Raw genomic sequence first — 27,634 nt, 5'->3', positions numbered from 1 at the left:
GCGTTAGCTGTGGGGGTGGTAGTGGTTAGGTCAGGCACAGAGCTGCTCATTTAGCTGTGGTAGAAAGGAAGGTGGCTTCCCTGGCCACACCCTCTGCTTTTGCCTGAGGATCTGGCTTTCTGACCTCTCCGCTTCCCTGGCATCATGGCTCTCATTTTGATTCATGTTGTTACTGTGGATATTTAGCTTTTGTCTGGGAGGTGTAGACTGGAGTCCCACCTAGTGTACATCCTTCTAATCTCTTCAGTTGACCCTAAGGTGCAGCTTGACGGAGCTGGGCTAGCTCCTGCAGACACATTTTCAAGAAGGCAGACTTGTGACTTTTCTTTACCAAGAAGGAAGTAGGGGAAGAAGGGAGAGTGGGCGTGTGGTGTGAGTGTGATGAGTTAGTGAGTGTGCATGTGAGTGGGTGTGCGTTAGAGGTATGTCAGCACACACACACACACACACACACACACACACACACACATACACACGCATATAGCAAGTGTATGTGTGGGTGTGTGGGTGCTGTGTGCATATACCAGCTCGGGTGGGGGCTGGTGGAGAGAGGCAGGCCTTTGTAGTGTGAACATGGGTATGAATAGGGGCCCTTGCATATGAAGAATTTTGCCCTTTTGTTAGAAGACCTCATCAGAAGCTGGGGGAACTACCTCTCCCCCCTATGTTTTCTCTTCTGTCCCCCACCCACATTTCCTCACTGTTCCAGTATTATTAGTCTAGCAGCACCCCTCCCCAGGAAGAAGAGGTGGGCTGGGGTAGAGTAGCTAGTGGATGGATTCCCTTTGGGTGCTTGAGTTCAGGCTCTGTGGTCAGTGGCTTCCCTTCTGGGCTGGCAGTGGTTCCAGGACACGTACCTCCCTTCCCCTTCAGGCTCCTCTACAATGGGTGACCTTGCTCAGCCCTGAGGCCTTGGCCTTCCCATGATTGTGGGAGGCATTGAGTCCCAGAAGGTTTATATTTCTGACTGCAGTGGGTTCAGGGCAGATCAGCATGGAACGCGTAGGAGAGGGATCCTGGAAACTCCCCCTGAGCTGGAGGGCCTTTGGGATTGGGCAATCATGAATGGTGTCATGCCATCCCTGGCTGCACAGGTCACTGACATATTGCTGACCTTGCAGCTCCAGCAGAGTTCACTGGAGAGAATTGCTAGCCACGGAGAAGCCGTGACCACACATTCGATCTAGAGGCTTAGTTGCCTGAGCAAGCTGCAAGGTCCTTCGCCAGTAAGCCCATGTGCTTTGGTGGGCTCCCCCAGGGGCCAGACTACAGCGTGCCCACAGTTCACCAGCCAACTCCTCTGCTGTTGGGAACTTCGTTCTTCAGTGTGTCAACACGAGTTGTTGATCAATACTAGGGGAAATCCGTTTGTTCCCAGTGCCATTTGTGAAACTCTTTTGACTGGAATCAGTCCTTAGCTCCAAGTTTTGGGAAACACTTTCTTTTCTTGTAACCACAGAAATTACCTTTCAAACATGACTGTTCCTATTTCCATTAATGCAATTTTTGCTTAGGTACATATCAAGCTATCCAAGGCTATAACTCCTTGGCTAACTCTTGGACATGTCCATGAGGTCATTCAGGGAAGTGCTGTGATCTGGTGTAAAGGATCTGTCAGGAAGGAAGGTGCCATGTTCAATATGATCCACCTGTATGCAGGGGCATAGACAGATACCTAGGTTGTGTTTCAAGTCATGAATAATCCAACCTTTTTTTCCTGTGGAACTAATTGTCTAAGTTTATGCCCACTGGCAAACAAGAAAGGAGACTGGTACTCACCTGTTGAGATTGGGCACCTAATTCTTTTGTTTTGCTTAATTTTGCACTATTTCATTAGTTTTTAGCAAGGAATTACATGTTAAACATTAACCTGAATGCAGTCTGGTTTGGGGGTAACTTTAAAGTATTCAGGGGCAGGTGTGGGGGTGTAATCCCAGCACTCGGGAGGCTGAAACAGGAGAACAGGCGATTTTGAGGTCAGCCTGAATTAGATGGTGAGTCTGTCTCCAAAACGAAAGAGAAATAAAAAGTACAGTTGGGCACACGCCTTTAATCCCAATACTCAGGAGACAGAGGCAGGAGGATCTCTGTGAGTTCTAGGCTAGCCTAGTTTACAAAGTGAGTTCCAGGACATCCAGGACTGCTACACGCAGAAACCCTATCTTGGGCAGGAAAAAAAGTACAATTGGATAAAAAAGTTTTTACATAAAAAACTAATAGTCCATCCTTTCTCCAGCCAGGAACTTAACAAAATGTCGGAGGTCTTCAGTATGTCTAGAGATAATTTAGTAAAATTACAATAATTAAAAAAAAAAAATAGGCCAGCCTGGGTTTAAGAGCGAGGTCCTGTAAAATACAAAAGCAAAACAAAGCAAAGCAAAACAAAACAAATACCATGAATAACAACTCCAAAAGTATATATTTTTCTCTTAGTGCATTTATTTTTGGCAAGCACTTTTATGTAAGAGCTGTGTGTGTGTGTGTGTGTGTGTGTGTGTATGTGTGTGTGTGTGTGTGTGTGTGTTAATTTATTTGGTCTCACAGATGAAGAAATTGAAAGGAGATAAAGGAAAAAGCCACTTACCATGCCATATAGACACTGGAAAGAATCTCTACCAGGAGCTTTTCTTACTCAGATACCTGCTTAGCCAACACTTTGCTACATGAGGAGCGAGATGAAAATGGAAGCCATAATTTCAGGTTAAGTTGATTATTTATTAAAATCTAGAAACTATTTGGAAACCAGATGATACCCCCTGGGCTTTGACTTTCCTCATCTGTAAAATGGGGAGATAGACCGTGTGGTCTCAGAGTCTTTGCGCTCCTAACATTCTTTGATTAGGGACATTACCCACCTTCCTCTCAACCTCTCTTTGCTTCTTCTCCACAGTACGTGGGAAGCCTGGATGTGCCGAGACCCAACAGCAGGGTGGAGATCGTGGCTGCCATGCGCAGAATCCGGGTGAGTGGTCACAGGTGGGGCTGTGTGTGAATCTGGAATTCAAGCTTCCTGGCCTGCTAGCTCTTTCAGCCAGAGCTGGGAACCGGAATGGATGGCTACACCCTTCCCTGCCCCAGAGTCCATACTCCTCCATCACCGGGAGACTATCGTGAATTGTGCAATAGGGGCCAGAGGTTGAAATGGACGTGATGGCTGAGCAGTGTCATCCTCCACGTCCCGTGTCCTGCAGCTCTTCTGAGATGCGGGTGTAGCGGTTGGCTGGGCGGTAAAGGAGAACGGTAAAAGGGAGAACAAAACTTTAGGAAGCAGCTAGGAATGAATCAGAACATTTTTTAATGGTAATTTATTGTGGTACCAAATAGAAGGTTTACTGGAAATTTTAAAGCTGGATATGAAATTTTACCAAAACTTCCTCGGTCAGCTGCTTGAGGCTTCAGGATGTGTGAGCTTTTTTTATATGTCATGTCCCCCTCCCATTCACCCCCCACCCCCGTCACACTTTCCTGTGTCCTGGAAGAGTTTGGTGTACATGGCAACCCACTGCCTTCTGACTCTGGTCCACGGTGCAGGGACACCGGAACAAGAGAACTTTGGAATATTTTGGAGGTGGGCTTGGGATGGCTCAGATGGATTGTGATTGTGTCATGGTGCGAGCTGGTGTTAACGTGGCTGGCTTGGCCATCTCTGGGCGCAGCCTGGTGTGGGTCATTGTTCTTCAGACTCTGGGTGCAGCCCGGTGTGGGTCATTGTCCTTTGGAGTGCTCTGTTCACCTCACAGGAACAACCCAGCAGGTGCCGGAGCTTCATTCTGCTTTTGTTGGTTTTGCTCTGAGATGGTTCTCTGCCCTATCGACAGGAACCTCAATCTGATGACATCGGTGTTGGGGAGAGTGTAAACACGCTTGCTGTCGGCTTTCACCATAGCTCACCGATGCCGCCAGTCATATGGCCTTTTCTTCTTCACCAAGTTGGATTTATTGAGATACTATTACATACATCAGTACTGTTTTCATGGACTCAGTAATTAGGACATTTGAAGTACTTTCATGAGAGTAATTCCACTGAGTGGTTGCAGCATTAGAGGATCGTGTCATGTCATTTTCTAGATTAATCTGAAGCTCAAAGAAATATGTGGAGGAGTCACGGAGGCCTAGAAATGGGCATGTGGCCTGACTGTATTCTATCACTTGCCGCTTGGTCTCCTGGAAAAGCTGTATGTTTTACTCCCCTTTTGGCTGCAGGTCCAGGTCTCAGGACTTCCAGGCCTCTTTACTTCCTCCTTTGCCCTCCAACATGGGTAGAAGCAGAGGCCTTGTGTTGTGCTCACTCCTGTGATAGAAAGGTTGGGCCTGGAGTGGCCCACACTCTGAGCCGTCCACCAAAGTCCTTTTGTATTGATTGATGTTTGACTGATGGGCAGGAAATGGCTGCTGCTGATGTTACCATCATTGTGAAAGCAGTATCTCCACCAGTAGTAATAGCTACTACTATGTCGGGTGCTTTCTTAGAAATTTTGATATTGAATATATCTTATTATTAATAGCTACTTCAGATGAGGTGAGGATGTTCCTAGTACATTTCATGGATGAGGACCTGGAACCTTGGACAGGCTAGCAACTCCAGGTCAGGTTGCTGTTCACAGGCAGCTTGGGGGTTCATTCTCAAGACTTTACTGTGGCCCCCGGTTCCCTGCGGAGGGCTCCTTGGAATGCTGATTATGAGTCCTGACCCTAGTTGGGTGGAACCAAAGAACTGGAACATGGCACCTTCCCAGAAAGGGAGCAGAGGCAATAGGAAAACGTTACCTAGAAGCAGAGGCAGGCCAGACATGGTGTGGCGCTAGCTGGTCATGGGATCTGCAGGCATCTGGGACTGGAATGTGGCAGTTTCCTCTCCTCTCATTACCTGCCAGCTCTGGCAGCCGCATGCCTCTCCCTACAGCCCCCTCTGTGGGAGCTGGTTCCAGTGCTTAATGAGCAGCTCATTACATTAGAAGGAGAAATTAATTGGTCAGAAAGTTGTTTGGGCTGGCTATCCAGTTGCTTGTGTGGACTGGCTGCCATTAGTAGCAAGCCTGTGATTGTGTATCATCCCCCCCCCCAAGCCCCACAATTCACTGCTAGGTCCAGGTTGCTATTTTCTTCTTTCTCTTTGCCTTTCAAAAGCTGTTTGGGCTGTAATTACAGCTGTCAAGAACTAGGGCATGGGATTTCTGTGTGAAGGACTGTAGCTGACATTGTGCTCTTATGTAGAGTGGGGCCAGGCTGATGCTGGATAGGGACACCCCAGGCTTTGGTTGCTGGGGACTCTGCTGGGCTTAGAAGCCCCAGGCCTCAGGGCTTGGCCAAAGAGCATTAGGTCCTAAGGGCAGCAATTGATAAGGAGCACAGAGCCTCACAGGTGAGATGCCAGTGCCTTGCCAAGACCTTTATTTTCTTTTACTTTGTTTCATCCTTTTGAGATCGGGTCTCACTATGTAGCCCGATCTGACCTTGAATTTGAGATCTCCTTGCCTCTGGCTCCTGAGTGCTGGGGTGCAGGTGTGGGTCACCATGCCTATCATTGCTGAACGCTGCAGATCTCATCTCCTGGCCTTCTCTGGAGAGCTGTGTTGTGACGTGGCAACGAAGACTCTTGTGTTTCTCACAGGATGCATTCAGGGAGTGAAGGGTCTGTCTGACAGTATCCCCACTCCTCTCAGGGGCTGGGGTCCAGTAGGTGGATGCATTCTTGCTTGTCTCCAACCCCATGCCCCAGTGTGGACTCGGTTAAATACATACATATTTCATCATTAACTGCCATGTTTCCTCTGTCCTGTGTCCATTTTTCATTTGGGTTTTCACCTTCTCCACATTCTTTGTGAATTTATGGCATCTGTCATAGACATTTTTATTTCCCCCCCTTTTAATATGCTTCTAAGAAATGGATGGTAAAAGTGCATGGCACTAAATTTTGCTTTTTAAAGGTAGACAGTTCAGTAGTTAAGTATATTCATACTGTTGCATCTAGATCTCCAGTCTTTTTTTTCTTCTTGTAAAACTGAAACTCTATACCTGTTAAATACAGTCCCTTCTCCCTCCAGCCCTAGGTGGCCAACTTCCTGCCTTCTGTTTCTGCAATTTTGACTACTTTAAAGATGTCATGAGGAAGGAACCATGCAGTATTTGTCCCCTAATGTTGGCGTAATGTCTGAGTGGTCCATCCATATTGTATAGGGTCAGGATTTCCATCCTTCCTAATGATTCCTTGTATTCCTTTGTGTGGTCATACCATGTTTTCCTTATGTATTCATCCACTAATGGGAATTTGCTTCTATCTCTTAGCTATTGTGAAAAGTACTGTGTGTACATGGGTGTGCAAATGCCTCTTTGAAAATCTACTTTGATTTTTTTGTATATATACTCAGAAAAATGATTTCTGAATATGGTAGATTCAGTATTTGGACTGGCATCTCATTATGGTTTCTAGGCTGGCCTCGAACTTGTGAGTGTAAGTGATCCTCTCGCCTAGCCTCCTGAGCAGTTGGGCCCTTGGCATGTCACTGTGCCTGGCAGCAGCTCTGTTCTTTGAGGAATTTCCAGCACACTTTCCATGATGGTTTCATTTTACCTTCCCACCAATGATGCACAGAAATATGCATTCTGTACATTATTAGTAAGGAGGAAAGAAGCTAAGAATGTGTGTGTGTACAACAGGAAGATTACACACAATTTTGGGGGAGGTGGGAAAGCCGTTGTGGGAGAGATCCACCGGTGATGATTAATGCTGCAGACAAATGGCTTCTGAGATGAGGCTGTCACGGGTCCGACAAGTCTGGTCCTGAAGGACTGGACCATAGCCTGTCCGAAGCATCATTTGAATCTCAGTGCCTAACACGATGCCCAGCTACCCCGAGTCCTTTGTTCTCAGAGAGCAACACCAGTCCCTGCCAACTTCACTTTAGTCTCCTTGGGAAGGGTACTCAGTGTCGTCGAGAGGCCTCTCAATGAAGAATAACAAGAGTTGGGTTTGAGTTTTCCCCTTGACTTAATGTGTGACCTTGGCAAGGCAGCTGACTGCTGTTAATCTCCGTTTCCTGGTTTATAAAAGACAGCATGCCACTTTTCATCCTGTCTCTCCGGTGCTATTGTCAGATCTGGGATAGTGCGTGGAAAAAAACGCTCTTTAAACCATAAAGGGCTATTTATATTCATCGCTATCATTTTTTATACCTTCCCTTTGGGGTTCAGAGCATTTCATACATGCAGATAAATACCCTGAGACTTTGAGCTGCTTCGTCTAGCTGCTTTTAACAGCCACACTCTTCAACACAAGCGCTCCTTTCTTGGGGAAGCCATCTTGAGTGGCTCATTTTGTCCTCTCACGTCAGTTGCCGCATACCCGTCACTGGTAGCATGAGAATGACTGTTTTCCCAGTGTCCAGCCCATGACGCTGGCCTCCCATTGGCTTCTTTGACTAAGGGATGGGTGCATTTTGGTCCACACTGCAAGTGGCTTCCAAAATGATGCAATATGGAATCAATGTTTCCTACTGTATGTGCCTTGGTTTCTCTAGTGTGGCTGCACAGGAAGGGTGTATAATCAATGGTTTGGTTACCAGGAACTGGCCATGTCCACCTCCTCTCCCTGAAGCTGCCACTTTTGCTGGCTTTCCCAGAACTTTTCTCAAGGAAATAAAAGGATGGGAGAACATAAAAGACCCTGGGTGCTTTCTTAGGAGGGCTTGCATTGGATGTATTCTTGGTAGCTCATCAGGGGCGGGTAGCTTCGGGTGGGATTATGACTGGAGCTACAGGTCCTATCTGCATGCCCCTTTCCCCCATGGTGATAGGCTTCTAATGTGGTCTGTGTTTTAATCTCCTTTGTAACTTTATCCCTGAGTGGCTTGCCTCAGCCGTCATGGGGGCCCCTTTGTCATGAAGTGCTCTTGTTTTTGTTACAAGTTGAGAGTCTGCAAGTGCCACCGCTGTTTGTTAGCTTGGTCATGTCACTTCACAGGACACAGTAACCAGTCACTCTAAACATAATGGCTTAAAATATCTCCAACTTCTCATTTTGTAGTCCTGGGGTCGGAAGCCTGTAATGGGGAACTGCCAAAGCATTGGTAGGGCTGCTTTCCTGCTGGAGGTCAGAGAGAACAGTCTGTTCCTTGCTATTCCAGCATCCTGGCAAGTGGAGCCAACCTGTGGCCCACTGAGCACATCCAGCTGAAGATATCTATGAAGGGGACTCAGCACGCAATTCTAAACTTAGAACAAGATGAGATTTTTTTTTTATTGTTTAATCTAATTGCATGGTTTTCAAATGTGAACTTTTCAGATGACAACATGGTGTCACATGTCACATGCCCAAAGGCTGCCCATGTTTTTGGCAAGTGCCTCCTGTCTGTCTTCACAGCCAGCAGTCCTGCCACTGTGACCTCTGCTTCCCATCACTACATCACCTCACATTCTGTAGCCTCACTTCCATTTTCCCCAAGGATCTCAGATAATTCCCCCGACAGGTTTCATCATCTCATCCCACCTGCAAAGTCATTCTGTCTAGTAATGTAGCACTTTTTATAGGGTTAGGGGCATTAGTCTGCCTCTTACAGTGGGTTAGAGCATTGGGCTCTAGCCAGGATTAGGCAGGTCCCACCCCCTTATCGAGGTTTCTAGTATGAGATGATGCAGAATGAAATTTAGATCCCATGTCTTCTGTTTGTGATCAGGTGACTTTGGATATTCTCAACCCATCATCTTTTGTTTAATGATCAATAAAATTTGCATCATGTCTTTTCAGTAGATAGATTTAACCAGATATATGTGAATAAAATTTACATGATGTCTTTTCAGTAGATAGATTTAACCAGATATATGTGGAACGCATACACACTACAAAGAGATGTATGTGCCTGACATGTGGACTTGTGCGCTCTAAATAGTACTGGGCAGAATGTACAGTTAAGTAGAAGACTTTTCTAGTATGCATAGAGATAGGAGACTACCCAACAAAAACAAAACAATACTGGGTGGTGGTGGCACACACCTTTAATTCCAGCACTTGGGAGGCTGAGGCAGGCGGATCTCAGTGAGTCCAAGTCCAGCCTGGTCTACAAAGTAAGTTCCAGGACAGTCACAACTATTCCACAGAGAAACCCTGTGTCCAAAAACCAAAAACCAAAACGAAACAAACAAACAAAAACAAAAAAGCCAAACAGCAGCAGCAGCAGCAGCAGCAGCAGCAGCAGCAGCAAAATGCCTTGTCATTTGCACATCTGTAATTCCAGTACTCAGAATGCACAGGCAGGGGGAATCACTAAGTTTGAGGCTGGCCTGGGCTACATAGTGAGTTGCAGGCTATCGGGGCTACGTAGTGATACTGTGTCACAATAAACAAACAAAACGGCAAAAAAGCAAAGCAAAACCTCCTAAAATATCACCCCCCTCCCCAAACCCCCACCAGATCCCTTTCTAATTATTGTCCATTTTGAGCAAGGATGACAGGGTCAGGAGGCCTTGCCGGGAGGCAGCCAGGTGCGCAGAAGCACTCCGTAGACGTGAGCTTTTGTTAATGATGGGAACTCATTTGCTTTGAGGCCGGATAGTCGTCTTTGTTAATCAGTTTGTAGGTTAATGTCTCTCAAAATAAGTTCTCTTGAAATTTAGGGTTCTATTCCTAGGAGTCTGAGAGTTCTCATAAGACTTTTTTTTTTTTTTTTTTTTTTTAATGTGTTGACATTTGATCCTAATGTCAACAAAGTGAAAGACACTTGTTCTATGCCTCTGACAGGGCCTTTTATCCTTGGACAGGCCATTAGCCTTCACTGCTGAGTTTGTGGGCTTATGTCTTCTAGGGTGGGCATTGACCAGGTCTTGTGTCATTGTTTATACTCTGAAGAGCAGGAGAGCTCGTTGTGATGAATTTCCATAAGGTAAATAGATCTGTGGGTTCTTTGCACAGGTAGGACCTAGGAATTAAGATTTTTGTAGAGTTGAGATAGAGGAAGGTGACTGAAGAGAGGAGCCAGAGCCTGGTACATAGGCTGTATGCAGGACCGGCTGCAGTCCACACCCTGCATGGCCATTTGGGTTGCTTACAAAGTGTTTGTTTTTGTTGTTTTTCGTATCTTTTCTGACTTATTGGTTCCTATGTGGTCTTGGTGGTGGACATTCTGAGTAACACTGCTGAGTCTGCTTATGCTGGACTCCAGAGGTCTCAGATAAGGTATCTATGGTGTATTCCTGTTGAGAGCAGTGATATTTCAGTGTGAAGTTTTTTTTTCCGACTTATTTGAATTTATTGATTGCATAATATAACTTGTGTTTAAATTCTAAATCTATGTAAGGCCTGTATGCATAAGCAGTTTATATCTAGACTATGATTTTTACATATTTAAATGATATTATAGTTTGCCAATACTTTTTTGGGGTAATGACTTTATTGAGATATATTTCATATACTATATAATTTATACATCATATACTATATAATTTTTAGCAGTGGGATCTAGTATATATTCATCTATAGTGTTGTACAACTGTTATTATAGAACTTATATCATCCCCAAAGGAAACTCTAAGCTGATACTGAGTTTTTAAAAATTTTGCAGCACTAGGGATCATATTCAGGACCTCCCTTATTCTAGACAAATGCTCTACCACAGAACCGTGTGCTTCTAGCCAACTCAGCACCTCTAATCTCTCATCTCCTAGTCACCCCCAAACTCCCAGCCCCACAGGTCCAATTCACTTCCTACCAGAATGGATTTGCCTATTTTGGACGTTTGCCATTGATGGTCTCATAGAATATGTAGACCTTTGTGTCTGGCTTCTTTCAGGGTTTGCAAAGTACACCTATGGTTTTCCACGGATCACTACTTTATTTCTTTTTATTATTGGCTAACACACTACACCATACTTTTGATATATTAGGCATGAGCCAAACACTAGGTGTTTGTCTTTTTGGTTTCTTTGAAAGGGGTCTTGGCTTTGTTTAAACTCAAAGAAACACTTAATGTATGTAGACAAATTTCTAAACAGTCTTATTAAATAAGACACACAGAGCCAAATACAGAGGTTTTAAAGTATCACTACAGATGTGGCTTCACCAACATGTTTACAGCTGTCTTTATTTCTACCAAAGGACACAAATAAGCATCCCTAAGGATGCTGAGGCAGGCATTCTCATCAACAGATTTTTTTCCCTTACTCATTGGGAGGGGGATATTGACTTCCCCTTCTGAGCCAACATTATTTTAGGTTCTGGATTCTAAAAAACAAAGTCCCTACCTGGATGAAGCTCACATTGTGGTGGCTGAGAAAGAATAAATGGAGAAACTAGAAATACAGAGTTACATGTAAATTCTCTGCAGAATGCTAAATTAGGACTTGAGGCTAGGTAGTCCCAGGAGGTAGACTGAATGCTTTTTTTGTATAGATTGTTGGGGAAGACCTCTTGGTTATGTGAGTAAGCAGAGAGGGAGTGAGCCATATGGTTCTCTGCAGGAAGAGCGTTTCACACAGAAGGAACAGTAAGTACAAAACCCTGGAGCAGGGGATAGGCTTTCTAGGTTCAAGGAAGAGCCTTCGGGAAAGCATGAACTGTGACATATAAACCCGAGGTGGAATGGTAGGTTATTTGTAGGAATTTTTCCCGCAAATCACACCTCAAGAGACTCTAATTCACTAAGAGCCTAACCGAGTACATGGATTACACCTGAGTCAAATACTTATCTTTCCTTACATTTGAGCCAGAATGAAAAGTCACTTAATTCTGTTCTGCTCCTAAGGTGAGGGATTCAGAAATTATTTTTTTCCATTTTGTTTGTTTGTTTGTTTTGTTGTTTCAAGACAGGGTCTCACTATGTAGCTCTGGCCATCCTGGAACTCACTGGGTAGCCTTGAACTCACAGAGATCTGCCTGCCTCTGCCTCTTGAGTGCTAGGATTAAAGGTGTGAGCCATTACGCCCAGCTCAGGAATGATTTTTTTTTTTTTTTAAACTGGGGCAGCAATGCTTTTAGAGCCCAGAGTTGTCAACACAAAATGTACAGTTGCTTTTAAGTAAGGGGCTGGCTCTATTACAGCCGTGGCTATCTAAGAGTAAGCAGTGATTCCTTTGCGTTTCCACAGGATTGCCTGAATGCATCCTGCTCAGTCCACTGCCTTAGACTTCATTTGGGACCGGGAGTTTTTTCTTGATACAAGGTCTCACTTTGGTTCTGAACTTGTAAGCCCAAATGATCCTCTTGCTTCAACCTGATGACTAGTTGATACTATTGGTGAACACCACCAAGCCTGGAGTTTGAGTATCCTTTCGGCAAAGTTTGCCAGATGTAGGAAGAGGGGGTGAGTGCTGAATGCCAGTTTGTTGCTGCTCCACTAAGCAGCCTTTGAGGGCTCTTTGCTCATCTTTCTGGCATTGGCAGCAGGTGACATCGGATATAATTGTTTTGGTGACTTATTTGGCTTTAAATACATATTCATATATAAATGGATTTTTTTTTCCATTTTAAACATTTATAAGTATGCAACTCAGTGGGTCTAACTATACCACAATACTCTGTGTCCTTCACCACTGTCGATATCCAAAGCCTTTCATTATCCCTATCATAAACCGTGTTCATTAATCAGTAACTCCATTCCCAGCCCTGGAACTCTGTCCTGTGTCTTGTCTCTTGAATGTATCTATTTTAGAGACATCTCGCAAGTGAAATCTTGTGCCGAATTTGTCACCTGTTTCTGCTTATTTCACTGAGCAGGATGTTTCCCGGGTCCATCTTTGTCATGGCATGCATTATCAATGCATTCCTGCATGTAGCCAAAGAGTAATTTGTCTTGTGACTTCTGTGAGCTCAGCTCTGAGAGCCCAGGCTGGTCTCTGGTCACCTTTTGTACTTAGCATACGACACAGGTTTTGATACATGGCCCGAGTGCTCCTGGGATCCTACACACCATGTAGGATAAAGATGCCGTGCCACCTAATGAGATAGCCTTGGTACCACCGTGAAGACACAGCTTCCGAGAAGCACACTTCTTTGACCTGTGTGGAGAGGTCCATATTTGTGGCTTCCATCTTATTCACAGTGACTTAGGTGGGTTTTTGTAGCTACCATTTTTTGATCTTGGTAGCTACAAAAACTACCAATTATGCTACAAGGAGTGGATATTACTGTGGAGTTTTTGTTTGTTTGTTTTTGCAGAGAAGGGTCATAGGAGTGATGTCCTGCTCCGTGTTCCTGTCCTTGTGTAGCCTAAGTAGACCTGAGTCTAGATTGCACTGTGCCATGTTGCTATGTCTGGCCACAGGCAAAAGAGCACTTCAGAAGTGTCAATAACACCGCTCTGTGTGGGTGTGAGTGTAACCATCACCCACTTTATAGATGAGTAAGCTGAGGCAGAGAACGGTTAGACAGCTCGCTGTAGCTCAGAGCTGGTGAGCGGAGATTCACGGCTGAGCCTTGGAGCATGGTGCTTGGCTCTGGTTGGGAACCCAGACTAGAGTCTGGCTCAGGGAGCCCCCGGGAGCAGGCTGACTGTCCTCATTCCCAAGTGTCTGGGCAGACAGCGTCATCTGTGTCCCTGATTGTGTCTGTCTTCCATCTGGGAGCACTGCCAGGCAGTGCACAGCACTAGATGTAAAGAAGGCTGTTTTTTGTTTGATTTTTATCAACTTCTTTTTAGAGCCTGAAATTCATATATCCTGTGTGGCACCCACCTCCCCCTTTTATGTTCCAAAGCCACCTTGAATTCAGTCTGTCGGAACCCAGATTTATCATTTCCGTGGCGCGCTCTCCTCGTTGAACTCCCTCCCTGGAATTTTTACATATGTCAATTTATGCCAGCGAAAGTCATTTCCCCCACCCGGCATGGAAGCTTCCAACCTCAGGGTCACCTTCGACTCCTTTCTCTAGTTTTCACAGGAGCCACCCAGGCCTTCTAAGCAAATACACCTCAAATATGCAGACCTCTCTCCACTTCTGAGAGTAGAGGGGAGCCCTGACATTTTATTTTGCACAGAAGGCTGGCTGCAGCAGTTGGGGCGGAGGTCAGGGGTGAGTGTGTCCTTTGCAGAGGCCCTCGGTGTCTGTGTGCCTCCTGGCTAGCTTCCCGCTCGCCCATCCTCTCCCCTGCTGCCCAGCTTGTCCCTCTGAGGGTAGTCCTATTGATGTTGATGTTGTCCTGTTTAACACCTACGTGTGTGATGCTTCCCTGTCTCCTGGTTGGACTCTGAGTTCTGAGCGGGGAGCATAGGCTTCTGCTGGTAACTCAGGATCCAGGAAAGGTGGGGACCGTCTTCCCGCTCCCTCTTTCTTGCTGCCTGGGAGGCACTACCTCCTCTGGGTGGCTGAAGTCTGTCTCCTTAGGACCCAGTTCAGCTTCTGCTGCTTCCTCATGAGCCCAGGGCCAGTGTCCTTTTTTTTTTTTTTCTACAAGTTTCTCTTGACCCCTCCAAGTAGCTTTCCTGTCTTTTATGTCAACCCCCACCCTCTGTAGAGACTTGGGACTTTCCATGGCTATCTCAGACCTTGAAATGGTTTCTGTGAATGGCCTGCAGGAGATCAGGGAGAGACCTCACAGAGGATTTCATAAACCACCAGGTGCGTGTGCTGATAGGCTGTGGCTGGACACAGGGTGCCATAGGAGTTGGCAGCACAAGCCGTTCGTTTGGGGTCCCTGCTTGTCTCTCTTGCCCCTCCAGGTCTAGACCGAAAGCCTACAGAGCGGAGACCTGCTGAGCCAGGGTACCCTGTGCAGCAGCACCCAGCCCCTTGATATTTAATCAGTGTCAACAATGCTGACTAGTGGCTGTTCCCACTCTCTCTGGGCTGCCTGAGAGCTGCTTCCCTGGAGAGGCCTTTTAACCACCCGTGGGAATGACAAAAGGCTTCTCCACATCCCTCTCCACCCAGTGGTCTACAGTGGCAGTTACCTTGTTAATGTGATGGTGGTGCCCTGTTAGCAGTGTGCCCTGCCCCTCCCTACTGGCTCACTCTCCTGATGAGAAAACCTGGCACCTGCTCCGTTCTCCATCTCTTTCCCCCAGGGCTGATTAAATAGGTGAGCCCACACCTGCCTTTAGCCTCCTGAAAACAGTCATTGAGAGAGCTTACACACACACACACACACACACACACACACACGCACGCACGCGCACACACACACACACACACACACACACACACACACACACACACACAGACACACAGACACAGTCTTGTCCCCTTAGCTGTCTTGCTGAGCCCCAGGCCTGGAGCACAGGGAGAGCTGGCCATGGGCCAGGGAGTCAGTGGTTTGGGTCCTGGCTTATCAAAGCTGAATGCGCGCTGAGTAGGTAACTGCAGGGTGGCTAGGGGCTGAGGAAGGTCTGGCATGCCTCATTTTCCTTTTCTTTACAAAGGTAGGCTGGCCCACCCCAGGCCTCCCCAGGCCACTGTCCTTCCCTGCCTGCCTTCCATTTCAGATATCCCCCACTGCCTCAGCCTCTCCCAGAAAGGGGGATCCCGGGCAGCTCAGATACAGACAGCTGGTGTGCATCCTTGTCTATTGTCACCTTGTCCTCCTCTGCCTTGTTCTGTCATGGTGGAGCCGAGTGGGTCTTTGTTCATTCTGCTCCAGGAGGAACTGGGAGGGAAGGTGGTTGGCTAGTGCCGGGCATATACGAGTTGAGAATATTTTTAATATAGATTTTAATATAGATAACTGCTATATCTATCCTCAGAATTTTAGAGATATGAGCCTGAAAGCCATTTCACAGAAAAATCAGGGAACAATAGGAGTAGGGAGTTGATTTCTTTTAAAGAAGTACATATCTCTATCTATCTATCTATCTATCTATCTATCTATCTATCTATCTATCTATCTATCTGTCTGTCTCTATGTATGTATGTATGTATGTATGTATCTATCTATCTGTCTGTCTCTATGTATGTATGTATATATGTATGTATGTATGTATCTATCTATCTATCTATCCCTCTATCTATTGGAATCAGAATCTTTGTAGAGGAGGCTGGTCAAGCACTCTCAGAAATCCTCTTGCCTCATCCTCTTGTGTAGTAGAATTACAGGCATGAGCCATGCATAACTCTTGGCATGGTTTTGTTTCTTCTTTTTTTCCCCGGAGCTGAGGACCAAACCCAGGGCCTTGCACTTGCTAGGCAAGCACTCTACCACTGAGCTAAATCCCCAACCCTGTGGTTTTCTTTCTTTCAGGTGACCTACTGATCCATACCAGAATTCAAATGTCTAATACCACACATATCTCCGACAGCAGGTGTTAGAAGAGAGGCACTGTTCTGTGCACTTTTTTTCTTTTTTGCAGTAAATTCACTGAAGTTACAGAGTCACTTTGGAAGGGGAAGAGATGGTCCAGCAACTTGCTGGACATTGCTCTGTTGGTAACTGCTCAGGATCTGGGATCTAGAACTTGGCTTCCTGGCCATGATGCTGCCTCTCTAAGGCTGATAGAAATAGCTGCTGCACCACCCCATCGGGAGCCTCTGTTACTTGGACAGTGCATGCTTCTTGCCAAGTGCGACTGTGACCTCTCCCTAGGCCTGGCCCTGTGTAGAGTCAACACTAGTCTACATTTAGTCTGTCCTGTTGAAACTAGTCCTAGCCCTCCACACTTCTCTGGGCTGCCTGTTGAGCTGGCCTGCTCAGGTATGAACTTCCACTCCAACCTGTTCCTCTTGGGCCACAGCCAGGCTTTGTGACATCAGCTGGTACAGCTGTGGAGATAGCTGATAGAGTCAGGTTAGAAAGCCGTGTGCTGGACCTTTTGCTGGGGGCTCGGGGGCTGGTAGGGGCCTGGATCCTGAGCACACACACTTTCTCTACCTTCTCTCCTCTCCTTCCTTCTTCCATTGAAAAACCAAAACGAGGGGCTGGAGGTGCAGCTTAGTGGGTAAAGTGATCGCTGTGATCCTGCGTTTGGATCTCTAGCATCTCATGCATCTGTCACTCACTCCAGGGCTGGGGCGGGGGCGGGGCAATGGACAGGTGGATCACTTGAGCTTTCTGGCCAGGCAGCCTGTGAACAAAATTCAGACTCAGGGAAAAGACCCTGTCTCAAAAATGAGGTGGTGGAGGGGAGCTGGGGACATAGCTCACTTGATAGAGTTTTTATATCTCAGGCATGAGGCTCCAGTTTTGATTGCCAAGACTACATAAACTGGGTATTATGTCACGCACAGCCGTAATCCTAGGACTTGGAAAGTAAAAGCAGGAGGTTCGGCCCTTCAAAGATATCCTTGACTACATAGCGAGTTCAAGGCCAGCCTGGGTTAGAGAAGACCCTGTCTGAAACAGAACAAAATAAAAACACTAGACCAACACAGGACAAATAAGGTGGAGGGTGACAGAAGTAGAAGACCGTTTCTGGCCTCTGTGTGTATGCGCACTGTGAGCGTGGGCCCTCAAACGTACATACACGACACATGCGCATACTCCTTCCTCAAAACAAAACGAGCTAGGCATAGCAGTCCAAGCCTGCTATCATAGCACTCAGGAGATGGAGGCAGGATGATCAAGAGTTTAAGACAAGCCTGTGCTACACTGTAAAAGCCTGTCCCAAAAAGAAAACAAACAAACAAAAAAACCAAAAAACTAAGACGTCCTGGTGAAGATGATTCACTGAGTCTTGGAGCCTCTGAAACCCCACTTTCCTGTGGCGGAATAAGTAGCTACATGCTGCTGAGCGGGAGGTTTTAGGGGCCGAGGCAGTGAAGGGCTGAAGAGACGTCAGGTTTGGTTCAGGCCTTCTCTGAAATGGGTTAGCCCTGGCTAGTGTGAGGATGATAGCAAAGATTTTTCTCCTGCTTTGGGAGCTTGGCTGGGGGCAGTGTTCTCACTGGACTCGGAGGTGAGAATGAAAGATTGACTCTTTTTCTAAGAGTGTTGGGATTTTCACTGCCGAGAGAAAAGCCAGCGGTAGCGTCCCCACTTGAGCCCCTCTGTCTGGGCTTTAGGACAGCATCAGCCTTCCCTTGCCAAGTGACCTCCCCTGGTCCCACTGTCCCCCAAGCACCTGCCCTCTTCTGTTGGATCCCAGCCTCCCCCGGCTTTCTCATTTACAGCAATCCTTTCTCCAAACTTGATTAGATGTCTCTGTTGGCTTACACATCTGGTCTTCATTTAGCAGGGATGACACTTAGTGTAAGTAAGAGTTTGGCTGCTTCTAAACTAAACAACCGAATCCTGCTGAGAGGCTGATGGAGACTCAGTAGCTGGATTGTTTATTGAAAGAGATCATATTGATTTATGATTTTTCACTTAAGAAATCTATTCCAGATTCTCTGCATTTAATTGAATGGCTGGGCACCCCGATAGCGCCTTCAAGAGTCTACTTCCCATTTCCAGAGAGAGGAATCGACCGTGTAGAAGCTGGACCTCTGTGCCTGGGGCATGCATCCACATGTCCCCATACAGAGCAGGCATGCAGGGGAGAGCTGGGGGTGCATCTTATCCACAGAGGACACCACGTGGAGTTACCCACAAAAGCCTTGGTGTCATAACCCATCTCAAAATCCTGGGGCGGGGGGGGGGGTTCCCCACGTCTCATGAGTGAACTGTGGAGTCCTCAGGGTCTCTGCAATAAGGAATCTGCCTTATCAGGAGCTGCTATACCTGCCCAAAGTCACTTTTCATTATGGTCACATGGGCACCCAGATCTCTGGCCAGAATAAATTCCTTACTAACCCTCCAGGACGGACGACCTGTTTACTTTGACCTTCTTTGACCGTTGTGGTTTTACTTTTCTTCGGAATTCTCTCTCCTCTCTCTCTCTCTCTCTCTCTCTCTCTCTCTCTCTCTCTCTCTCTCTCTCTCTCTCTCTCTCTCTCTCTTTGTTGCCTGCTGGTCTGTTTTCTTCAAAGCCCACCTCACACTGAAAACCTTTGCTCTCAAGTCTCTTCCCATTTCTCAGCTACAGCTACCTGATAGATTGTTACTATCTTAGGGTTTCTGTTGCTGTGAAGAGACGCCATAACCCCGGCAATTCTTATAAAGGGAAACATTTAATTGGGCTGGCTTAAATCTTTAGTCCATTATCATCATGGCGGTGTGGAGGCAGACATGGAGCTGAAGACGGAGCTGAGAGTGGAGAAGAAGCTATGCCTTGATCTGGAGGCGACAGTAAGTCAACTGTCTCAGAGCCTGCCCCAAGACTTCCTGCAACAAGGCCACGCCTACTCCAACAAGGCCACACCTCCGAATAGTGCCACTCCCCTGCAACAAGACCACGCCTACTCCAACAAGGCCACACCTCCGAACAGTGCCACTCCCTTTGGGGGCCGTTTTCTTTCAAACCACCAGAGATACCCTCTCCGTACTTCTCAGCAGACATTTCAGTCTGCTTTGTATTGTATTTTTAATTGTGAGCCTAGCCTTGAACGGCTGAGCCATCTCTCCAGCCCTGCTTTGTATTATGATTTTAATTTTTAAATAGGATCTTATTTAGTCTAGGCCGACTCTTGAACTTGCTCTGTAGACCAGGATGACCTTGAATTTCTGATTCTGTTGCTCAGATTGCTAAGATTACAGGTACATGCCACTGTGCTTAGTTGATATGGCACTAAAGATTGAGCCCATGACTTCATGCCTGCTAGACAAGCACTCCATCAACAGAGCTCCATGCCCGGCCCTGATTGTTGTTTAGTCTTATATGGAGCTGTGTGACAGTGGTGATCCTGTGTTCATGCGTGTCCCCTGGTGGCACAGGGCTCAGGTAGCAGTAATTAAGGTTGCCCAAGTGGTCTATTCTCAGAACTCCACAGGTGCTTACCTTGGTAAGTCTTTAGGAAAGCTCGTAGAGGAAGGCACTCTGGTCAGTGCTGTTTGATGTGGTAAATAGAAGAAAGAGTGACTAGCTTGCTGAAGGCCACAGGGTGTGTGTGTGTGTGTGTGTGTGTGTGTGTGTGTGTGTGTGTGTGTGTGTGTCTAGTAAAGTGTCAGAGCTGAGGGTTCCTCCAGAACAACGTGGTCTTTGATTCCAGTCTCCCAGGCTCTGTGCTGTGTAACGTCCTTCATCGTAGGTTTATGCTCTGCCCATGCTCATAAAGAAAAGCTGTTCTGATGACAAGACATGAAGATGAGCAGGAACAGAAGCAAGAAGAGGGGAGAGGAGACGGGAAGTGAGTGATCAGGTAGGAGGAGCACTGTGTAACAGAAGAGGCGGGCTGCTAAGACAGCAAACCTGATTCTGTGGGGAAGCCGGAGATTTAGGCAAGCCTTTGGAGTGAGGTAGGGTATGTCTGTGGTGTTGGGATGATCAGCCTCCTGGTGCTGGTGGGGATATGGGGAGAGTCAGTTACTGCGCCTCGCTCCTGGCACACTTAGTATGGTCACTCCAGAGATTCCAAATGGGATGGTTTTTAGTCAAAAGGGCTGGAGTGGGATGATGCCAAGACTAAACTCAGCAAGTCCCTTTCTGGTGAGGAGGAGGGTGAGAGGTTGTGGTTTGCTGGGGATCCCTCCATAGGGCAGTGGTTCAGGCTAATATTAATTTTGCTGCTCTGGGTAGGCTCTGTGCTTCGTCTCTTCTGCCTTTATAGATTCGGGGGACACCGGTCTGTTCACTATCGACGTAGTTTTGTCTTCCCGGGATGTCATGTAATTGGAACCACAGAGGGTGTAGCTCCTTTAGAGTTGCTTCTTTTATTTAGGAATATGTAGCTAAGATCCATCTCTCTTTTGTGGTCCCATAGCTCATTGTTTGGGTTACCATGTAATACTCCAGCTGTACCACAGTTTGGACTGTCACCCACTGAAAGGCATTTTAGTTTCTTCTAGAAGTTGGTGATTATGAATGCAGCCGATAAAAACATTCCCAGGCTGGCCGGGGGGTGTTGGTGGCATACGCCTTTAATCCCAGCACTTGGGAGGCAGAGCCAGGTGGATCTCCGTGAGTTCGAGGCCAGCCTGGTCTACAGAGCGAGATTCAGGAAAGGCACCAAAACTATAAAGAGAAACCCTGTCTGGAAAAACAAAACACCCCCCCCCCCAGGCAGCTTTTTATGTAGATACAAGTTTTCAAGTCAACTGGATAAGTACCTAGAGGGACTTTGTTCATTTGAATACCCTTTTAACATCCACTTTCCCCTAATTCTATCAGGGCAGTACCAGCACACTCTGAAAACTGGCAGTTTTGCTATTGACCTGCCTGTATACCGATCTATTGACCTATTTTTCTTTTCCATCTGTAAGTAATAGGTGAAGTCATGCCAGAGAACTTTAAACCATTATTTAAAAAGTTAATTTATTTGTGTGTGGGTGTGTGGGGGCACACATGTGCCACAATGCATGTGTGGAGATCAGAGAACAACTCGTAGGAGACAATTCTTTTGAGTTCACCACAGGGGTCCCTGGGAACTAACTGAGGCTGTCAGTCGTGGCAGCAAGCGCCTTTACCAACAGCCCTTTTGCTGGCCTAGGGAACTGTCTTCTTTAAATCCAGGAAGTGATGTGGAGGAGAAGGGAAATGATGTGATTTGGAGCTGAGGACCATTCCGCTGTTGAACACTTGAGTCCTGCAAGCTGTTTTCCCTTTGTTTTGGTGTGGTCTCAAGGGCCAGTAACCCTGGGGAGGCTGTGCCCAGAGTGACTCACCTTGTGTGACTCAGGAGAGGAGCTGGCCCACACATGACCCTTTCAGTCTCTGGGGCAGGCTGTCATGGCAGGTCTTCCAGGTCGGCTGGAAGCGAGCCTACCATTTGAGCAGCTGGCATGAAGGCCCCGGACCCGGGTCTGAGTCACTGCAGTTCATTCTTGATTCTGGCTCTCTCTCATTTCCATTTCCCGGCAGGTTGCTGCCCTGTAGCTTCAGATGTTGACATCCAGAGTTTGCCTACTCTTCTATTTATTTATTCTGGCGTGTTCATGAAGCTTTTGATTTACACATTTTAATTGCATAAAGATGGAATTTTTTTTCTACTTGATAAAGACTAATAAACCAGTTTTTAAGAACAATTTAGAAGCATTACATGGAAAGTACAGAGGAGCCCACTGTATCACTCCCACATTCGATCTCTGTGGCCTCTGCCATCCCGTACTCAGGTGACACAGTGGTTACAATCGATGACCCTACAGTGACACACTGTTGTCACCCAAAGTCCAGATGTCATGTTAGGTTCACACTCGCTGTTGTGCTTGCTTTGGGTAAATAGATGACGGTGAATGTGCAGGGTCGGAGGTCTGGGCAAAGGACATTCTCTGCCCTAGAACCCCTCTATGCTTTGCCTGCTCCCCCTTCACCCTCCTCCCTGCCCCCTGGCAACTACTGATCTTTTCACTGCCTCCATAATCTTTGGCGTTTCCAGAAAGTCATGTCTCTGGAATCGTACAGAATATAGCCTTTCAGACTGGCTTCTTTCAGAGGGAGGCATGTTTAAGGTGCCTCCGTGTCTCTTCAAAGCATTCTAACTCATGTCTCTTGAGCTGTGATTGCTACTTCATTGTTTGAGGTACCACGGTTTATTTATCCATTCACCAGCCAAAGCACATGTTGGCTGCTTCCAAGGTTTGGCAATTATGAGGAAAGCTACTGCAAACATCTGTATGCGGGTTATTGTGTGGCCATACATTTTAATTTCATTTGGATTAATGGTAAGGCTTATGGTCTTAGGAGAAGAATGTGTTTAGTTTTAAGCTATTCATATTTTAGAGATGATGAAACCAGGGACCAAGGAAAGTGAGTAACTTCACCTGAGTCACAGTGTGTTTGTCTTTTTTGTTGTTGATGTTGCCAATAACATCGTCCTATACACCGAACAAATGATAAAGAAAGGAGGTTTTGGAGGTCAAAGTTGGAGGGGCCACATATGGCTCTCTGTGGCAGAGTCCTGAGGTGGAACAGGACATCATATAGCAATAAATGGTGTGTGTGTGTGTGTGTGTGTGTGTGTGTGTGTGTGTGTGTGTGTGTGTGTTTGTAGAAGCAGTCATGGGGACTCCAGCCTAATGACCTTATCCAATCCAGTGACCTCCTATGGGCCACGCCTTAACCCTACCCCTCAGTGCCATTATCTGACGAAGTTCCATTTCTTAATTCTGAACAGTGGGAATTAAATTTCAACACGTGAAGCTTTGGGTGAAACTCAAAATCCATCTAAGCCAGAGAGCACAGCTATTGAGGATCAAGCTGGTTTCCAAACACAGGTTGGGTGGTTCCCGCAGCCTGTGTCTCGATCAGTCGTCATGCTGGGCTGGAAACCTGACACATCCAGGAACCACTGCTACTGTTTATCCCTCAGTACTGTCAAGAATGCAGGAAAGGGAGAAAGCACTAGCTGCTCCCCTTCAGATGTTCCCGGTCTGGTGAGAAGACCCCGGAAACCAGTCACTATCATGTAGGGTGGAGGGAGTGAGGAGCTAGTCACACAGGGAGTTCAGTGGGGGTATGGGAGAAGAATTCACATAGAGCCTCCTGGGGATGTCGAGGCAGACTTCACCGAGGCTCTGGTCCTCCAGCTAAGGATCGGTGAAAAAGAGGAAGCTCCAGACAGAGGGCACATCCTGGGCCTACAGAAGAGAGCACAGGGAGACCGGGCAAGGATGTCCTTGGCGTTTGGCTTTTTGGACAGTAAGGTCATGAAGGTATTGACTTGCCTGCCGAAAGTTGAGTCGATCATGCTGGTGGTCGGGGCTACTGAGCTATTTCTGTCAGAAGAAACCTGGTGAGAGTTGTAGGCTCTTGGACAGTGTCGAGGACAGATGCAGAAAGAATACGGTCAGGGCTCAAACTAGAGCCCTGGAGTAGGATGGAGACGATGAGGTGAGAGGTGAGGACCAGGCCATGAAGGTCTTCTGTGTTTGGATTTCTGAACTATGATGTGTTGTGGAAAGCAGCAGTGGTCCCCAACAACAGCATGGTCCACTCCCGAGACAGTCACTTGCTGAAGCAGCCAGTGACCCCTGGTGCACAAAGTTCTTGGTTCTCTGACATAAACTCCATTTTAGCAGACAGGATGGAGAGCTGCTTGTAGCTAGAGTTTTCCTGCCTGGCCCACAGTCAGGACAAATCTCTCTCACCCTCCAGTCCTGCAGCCGCTCAGACCCAACCGAGTAAACACACAGAGACTTATATTGCTTACAAACTGTATGGCCATGATAGGCTTCTTGCTAACTGTTCTTATAGCTTAAATTAAGCCATTTCTATTAATCTATAAGTTGCCACGTGGTTCATGGCAGAATCAACTTATGGGAGAAAAGGTTTATTTTGACTGACAGTTGGAAGGTTCTAGTCCATTATAGCATAGAAAGCATGGCAGAGCTTGTGGTGGTGGGAGCATACTGTAGCAGATTAGGCAGTATAGAGCAGAAGCAGAATCAGGACATGGGCTATAACCTGAGTTATAGCCCACTTCCGACTCCCCCCACTTCCATCAGTTAGGTCCTACCTTCTTAACGCTCCACAGCCTCTCAGAATCGACCCAGCCACTGGGGAGCAAGTGTTGAGGATATGAGCCAGGAGGGGCTTCACACCATAATGGTCCTGAAGCTGCAGGGAACTGAGTTCTGCCAGCCGCTGTGTGAGCTTAGAAGATGCCAGGCTCCTCAATGGGAACACAGCCTTGTGGACACTGTGGTAGAAGCCTTTGGAGATCCTCGGTAAAAGACCCAGAAAAGCAGTATCCGGAGGGTCCCCCCAGGGAAACTGACAGGTAGCGAGTGTGTATTGTTTTGTGGCCAATGGTTACTGGAGTGGGAAACTGTAGGGGGTCCCTATTCTGTAATTCCTCCCCTCCCCTCACAGCAGCATCTCTTCTTGTGCATTCTTCTGTCAGCTGCTTTCTTCTGCTAACCAAGACTGAGCGTTCATATCTGGCAATACAATGCAAAGTCCGTCAAAATCTATTTCAAAGTAAAATTGCAAGTCTTGTGGAAGGCAGGCTTATGGGTAGTCAATAAAAGGATTGCTGGGCACTGCTCAAACCTGTTCACAGATAAATGAGAACTGGGCAGGGTGAGACCCGCACATAATTGGTGAGAAAAACATTCAGCACGCTCACAAGAAGCCAGCTTCAAAAGAGGAAGATTTGAATATTTTTGAATATTAAGACACACCTTTGAGAAAGTGGGAGCCCTTACATAATTTTTGTGAGGATTATCCCCTGTGTAGGAGTGTTGTCATAGTCAGAGGTGGAATAAAGGATGTCATGTTGTCATATTATGTCAGAAAAATTGCAATAAATCAATAGTTAATTAACTCAGCCCAGTCTACAAATTTAGGCAAAATTCAATATAATCTCCCTGTCCCATATTTTAAATAATGGTTTCCATTTAAAATAGCTTATTTGCATAATTCTCTCATTTGAAAAAGTTAAGCCTCTCTGTCAGCTCTTTTAGTCTTTATAGTATTTACTGTGAGGTGGTTCCTGTGTTTAGGGATATCTCTGGTGCTTGCTGCTTCTGGATAACAGTTTTCAAGGGCCTCCGAATAGGTGAGCAGAGTGGACCTGAACCTTTTCTGGTGTGGATGCTTCCTGATAGCCTGGAATCAGAGAATGGCCTTGGGGCACGGGGGTGGGTCGGGTGGGGTGGGGTGGGATGGGGTGGGGTTGGCTCTGTGAGCAACAATCCCTCAGCTGATGTACAAGCTCCATTAGACATGCTCTTCATACGGGGCAGGAAGGATGGTGGACTTCCCGTGATGGGCTGAGACGAACCAAGGGTGTGCGGCTGTGTGGTTTCTTTTCGGGCACTGACCTGAGAAAGCCAGCTCTTCTGAAAGACCCCGGGAAGTTCATGTATGGAAATGGAAACGCTCCTGCTTTATGTTTGTGTTGGGCCTGTGTTCTTCACTGTGCTTCCCCAGCCATTGCTGTTATGACTCTCAGAGCAATGGAGCAAGGTGGTCAGGGGGCTGTCTGCTTACTCTATTTACCAGAGGACAAAGCTAAGGTCTAGGAATCTGAGAGTCAAGGTCACATTGCTTACCCTCACTAGAGGTGGGGAGAGAGAGCGGAGGGAGGGAGGGAGGGAGGGAGGGAGAGAGAGAGAGAGAGAGAGAGAGAGAGAGAGAGAGAGAGAGAGAGAGAGAAGAGAGAGAGCACATAGTAATTGTCATTATTATGGCAGCCACCATTTATAGTGTCTACTCCCTGACAGGCACTGTGCAGGGGGCTGTCATATGCATCTCTGTCGTTGGTCACAATACTGTCAAGTTGGTGCTTCTACCTTGTCACAGGTGAAAAAGTAAAAGCAGACTCACCAAGCAGCAGGCAACATTTAAGTCCGGCTTTACCTGACTCCAACACCCTATTCTTTCTCCCACATCACATGGTGTTCCAACAGTCATTTCTGCTCCATCAATAGTGCCCAGCACAGTTGGGAAAGGTCCCCAGAGGATGCCTGTACAGACCCGGCAGTCTTGGTTCACAGTAACTCCAGAGACTGACTGAGAGCCTTGGGTTGAATTAAGAAGCCTGTGCATTGTGTTGCAGTGGGGACCAGGTAGTCACCGTTCAGCTTGGTGTAGTAGTGCATGCCTGTACTCACAGTGCTCGGGATGCTACAGCAGGAGCATTCAGAGTCAGGCCTTCCTGGGCTACATGGGAAAACCCTGTTGTAATACAAAGCAGAAGAAGCAAAAGTTATTATCTATATTGTTTTCTATTGCTGCTGTAGCAAATTACCACCAACTTTGCAACTCAACAAACTTATTGTAAGCTTATGCATGTCAGACGTCTAACGGCCTCATGGGACTAAAATAAACGTGTCAGCAAGGCTGTATTTCTTTCCACAACTCCTAGGGAATCTTTGGCCTTTGGTTTTCCAGCTTCAAGGGGTTACCAGCATTCTTGGCTGATGGCTCCTTCCTGAATCTTCAGATCTTGGGCTGTTACATCATCCTTCTGTAGATATGTTTCCCCTGCTCCTCTCCTGCCTCTTTTTCCACATCGAAGACTTCTTGTCACCTATATTGACCACGGGGATGATCCAGACATCTTAGGTTTCAACTCAGTCTCCAGATGCTTACTTACCTCAGTCATAACCTATGAAGTCACCTTCACAGTGTTAGGTTCCTTGTTCACTGTCCTGGGAATCAGTGTTTGGACATCTTTGGGAGGGAGAAGGTGCAGTTGCAGACATCCCTGTCTCTGTTTGTGGCATTAGTTGACAGTTCATGTTTAGTCTGTGCTACATTAATTCTACTGTGCTCCCAAAAACTCATTGCTACAGCAGAGTACTTCAGCCTTTGGTTAATACTCAAGTGCCTTGAGGGACTCTAACGTCCTGAGCAGGATCCTCTGGACAGCCAGTTTGGGTAAAGGGCAGGGAAGTAAGGAGGTGACTGAGTCGGAACTGTGTCCTTAAACATGGGCTCTCATGTTAACTCGCCATGTGCAGTGAGACAGATTGCATTGGCTTGTGCTTCTGATTCTCTGTAGGAGTGAGCATTCCCACCCACCTCCAGAGCGGCTAGGATCTCTAGATTATAATGCATGTTCTAAAGGAGCATTTTCACACATGTGCACACAGTATAAAAGCAAATATAATATGGAGGAGTGCTATGGGCTTAGTGAATGGGGGAGATAAAACCATATGCATGCACCTTCTAAGAAGAATGTACATGTGCATCTCCTCCCGGAAAGCAGATTCCAATTCTGACCCCTTGGCTGACACCTCCTGCCTCTTTGAGGACACTCGGAGCTTCTGCAGTTCCTTCAGGCTTTCCCAGTGCCAGGTCC

At 46.8% G+C, this 27,634-nt stretch overlaps 1 protein-coding gene across 2 annotated transcripts in view; it reads left to right on the top strand.

Moving 5' to 3' along the window:
• The window catches only part of Nos1ap (nitric oxide synthase 1 adaptor protein), a 287,554-nt gene that overhangs the window by 78,587 nt on the left and 181,333 nt on the right, over positions 1-27,634 (top strand). For both annotated transcript variants that reach the window (XM_076547944.1, XM_042258557.2), the window contains exon 2: positions 2,891-2,962. In XM_076547944.1, coding sequence (XP_076404059.1) covers positions 2,891-2,962 — 72 coding nt within the window. The remainder of the gene's footprint in view (positions 1-2,890; positions 2,963-27,634) is intronic.

Source organism: Peromyscus maniculatus, chromosome 11 (assembly GCF_049852395.1).
Source record: "Peromyscus maniculatus bairdii isolate BWxNUB_F1_BW_parent chromosome 11, HU_Pman_BW_mat_3.1, whole genome shotgun sequence".
Lineage (NCBI taxonomy): Eukaryota > Metazoa > Chordata > Mammalia > Rodentia > Cricetidae > Peromyscus > Peromyscus maniculatus.
This window is presented reverse-complemented; position numbering and strand designations above follow the sequence as displayed.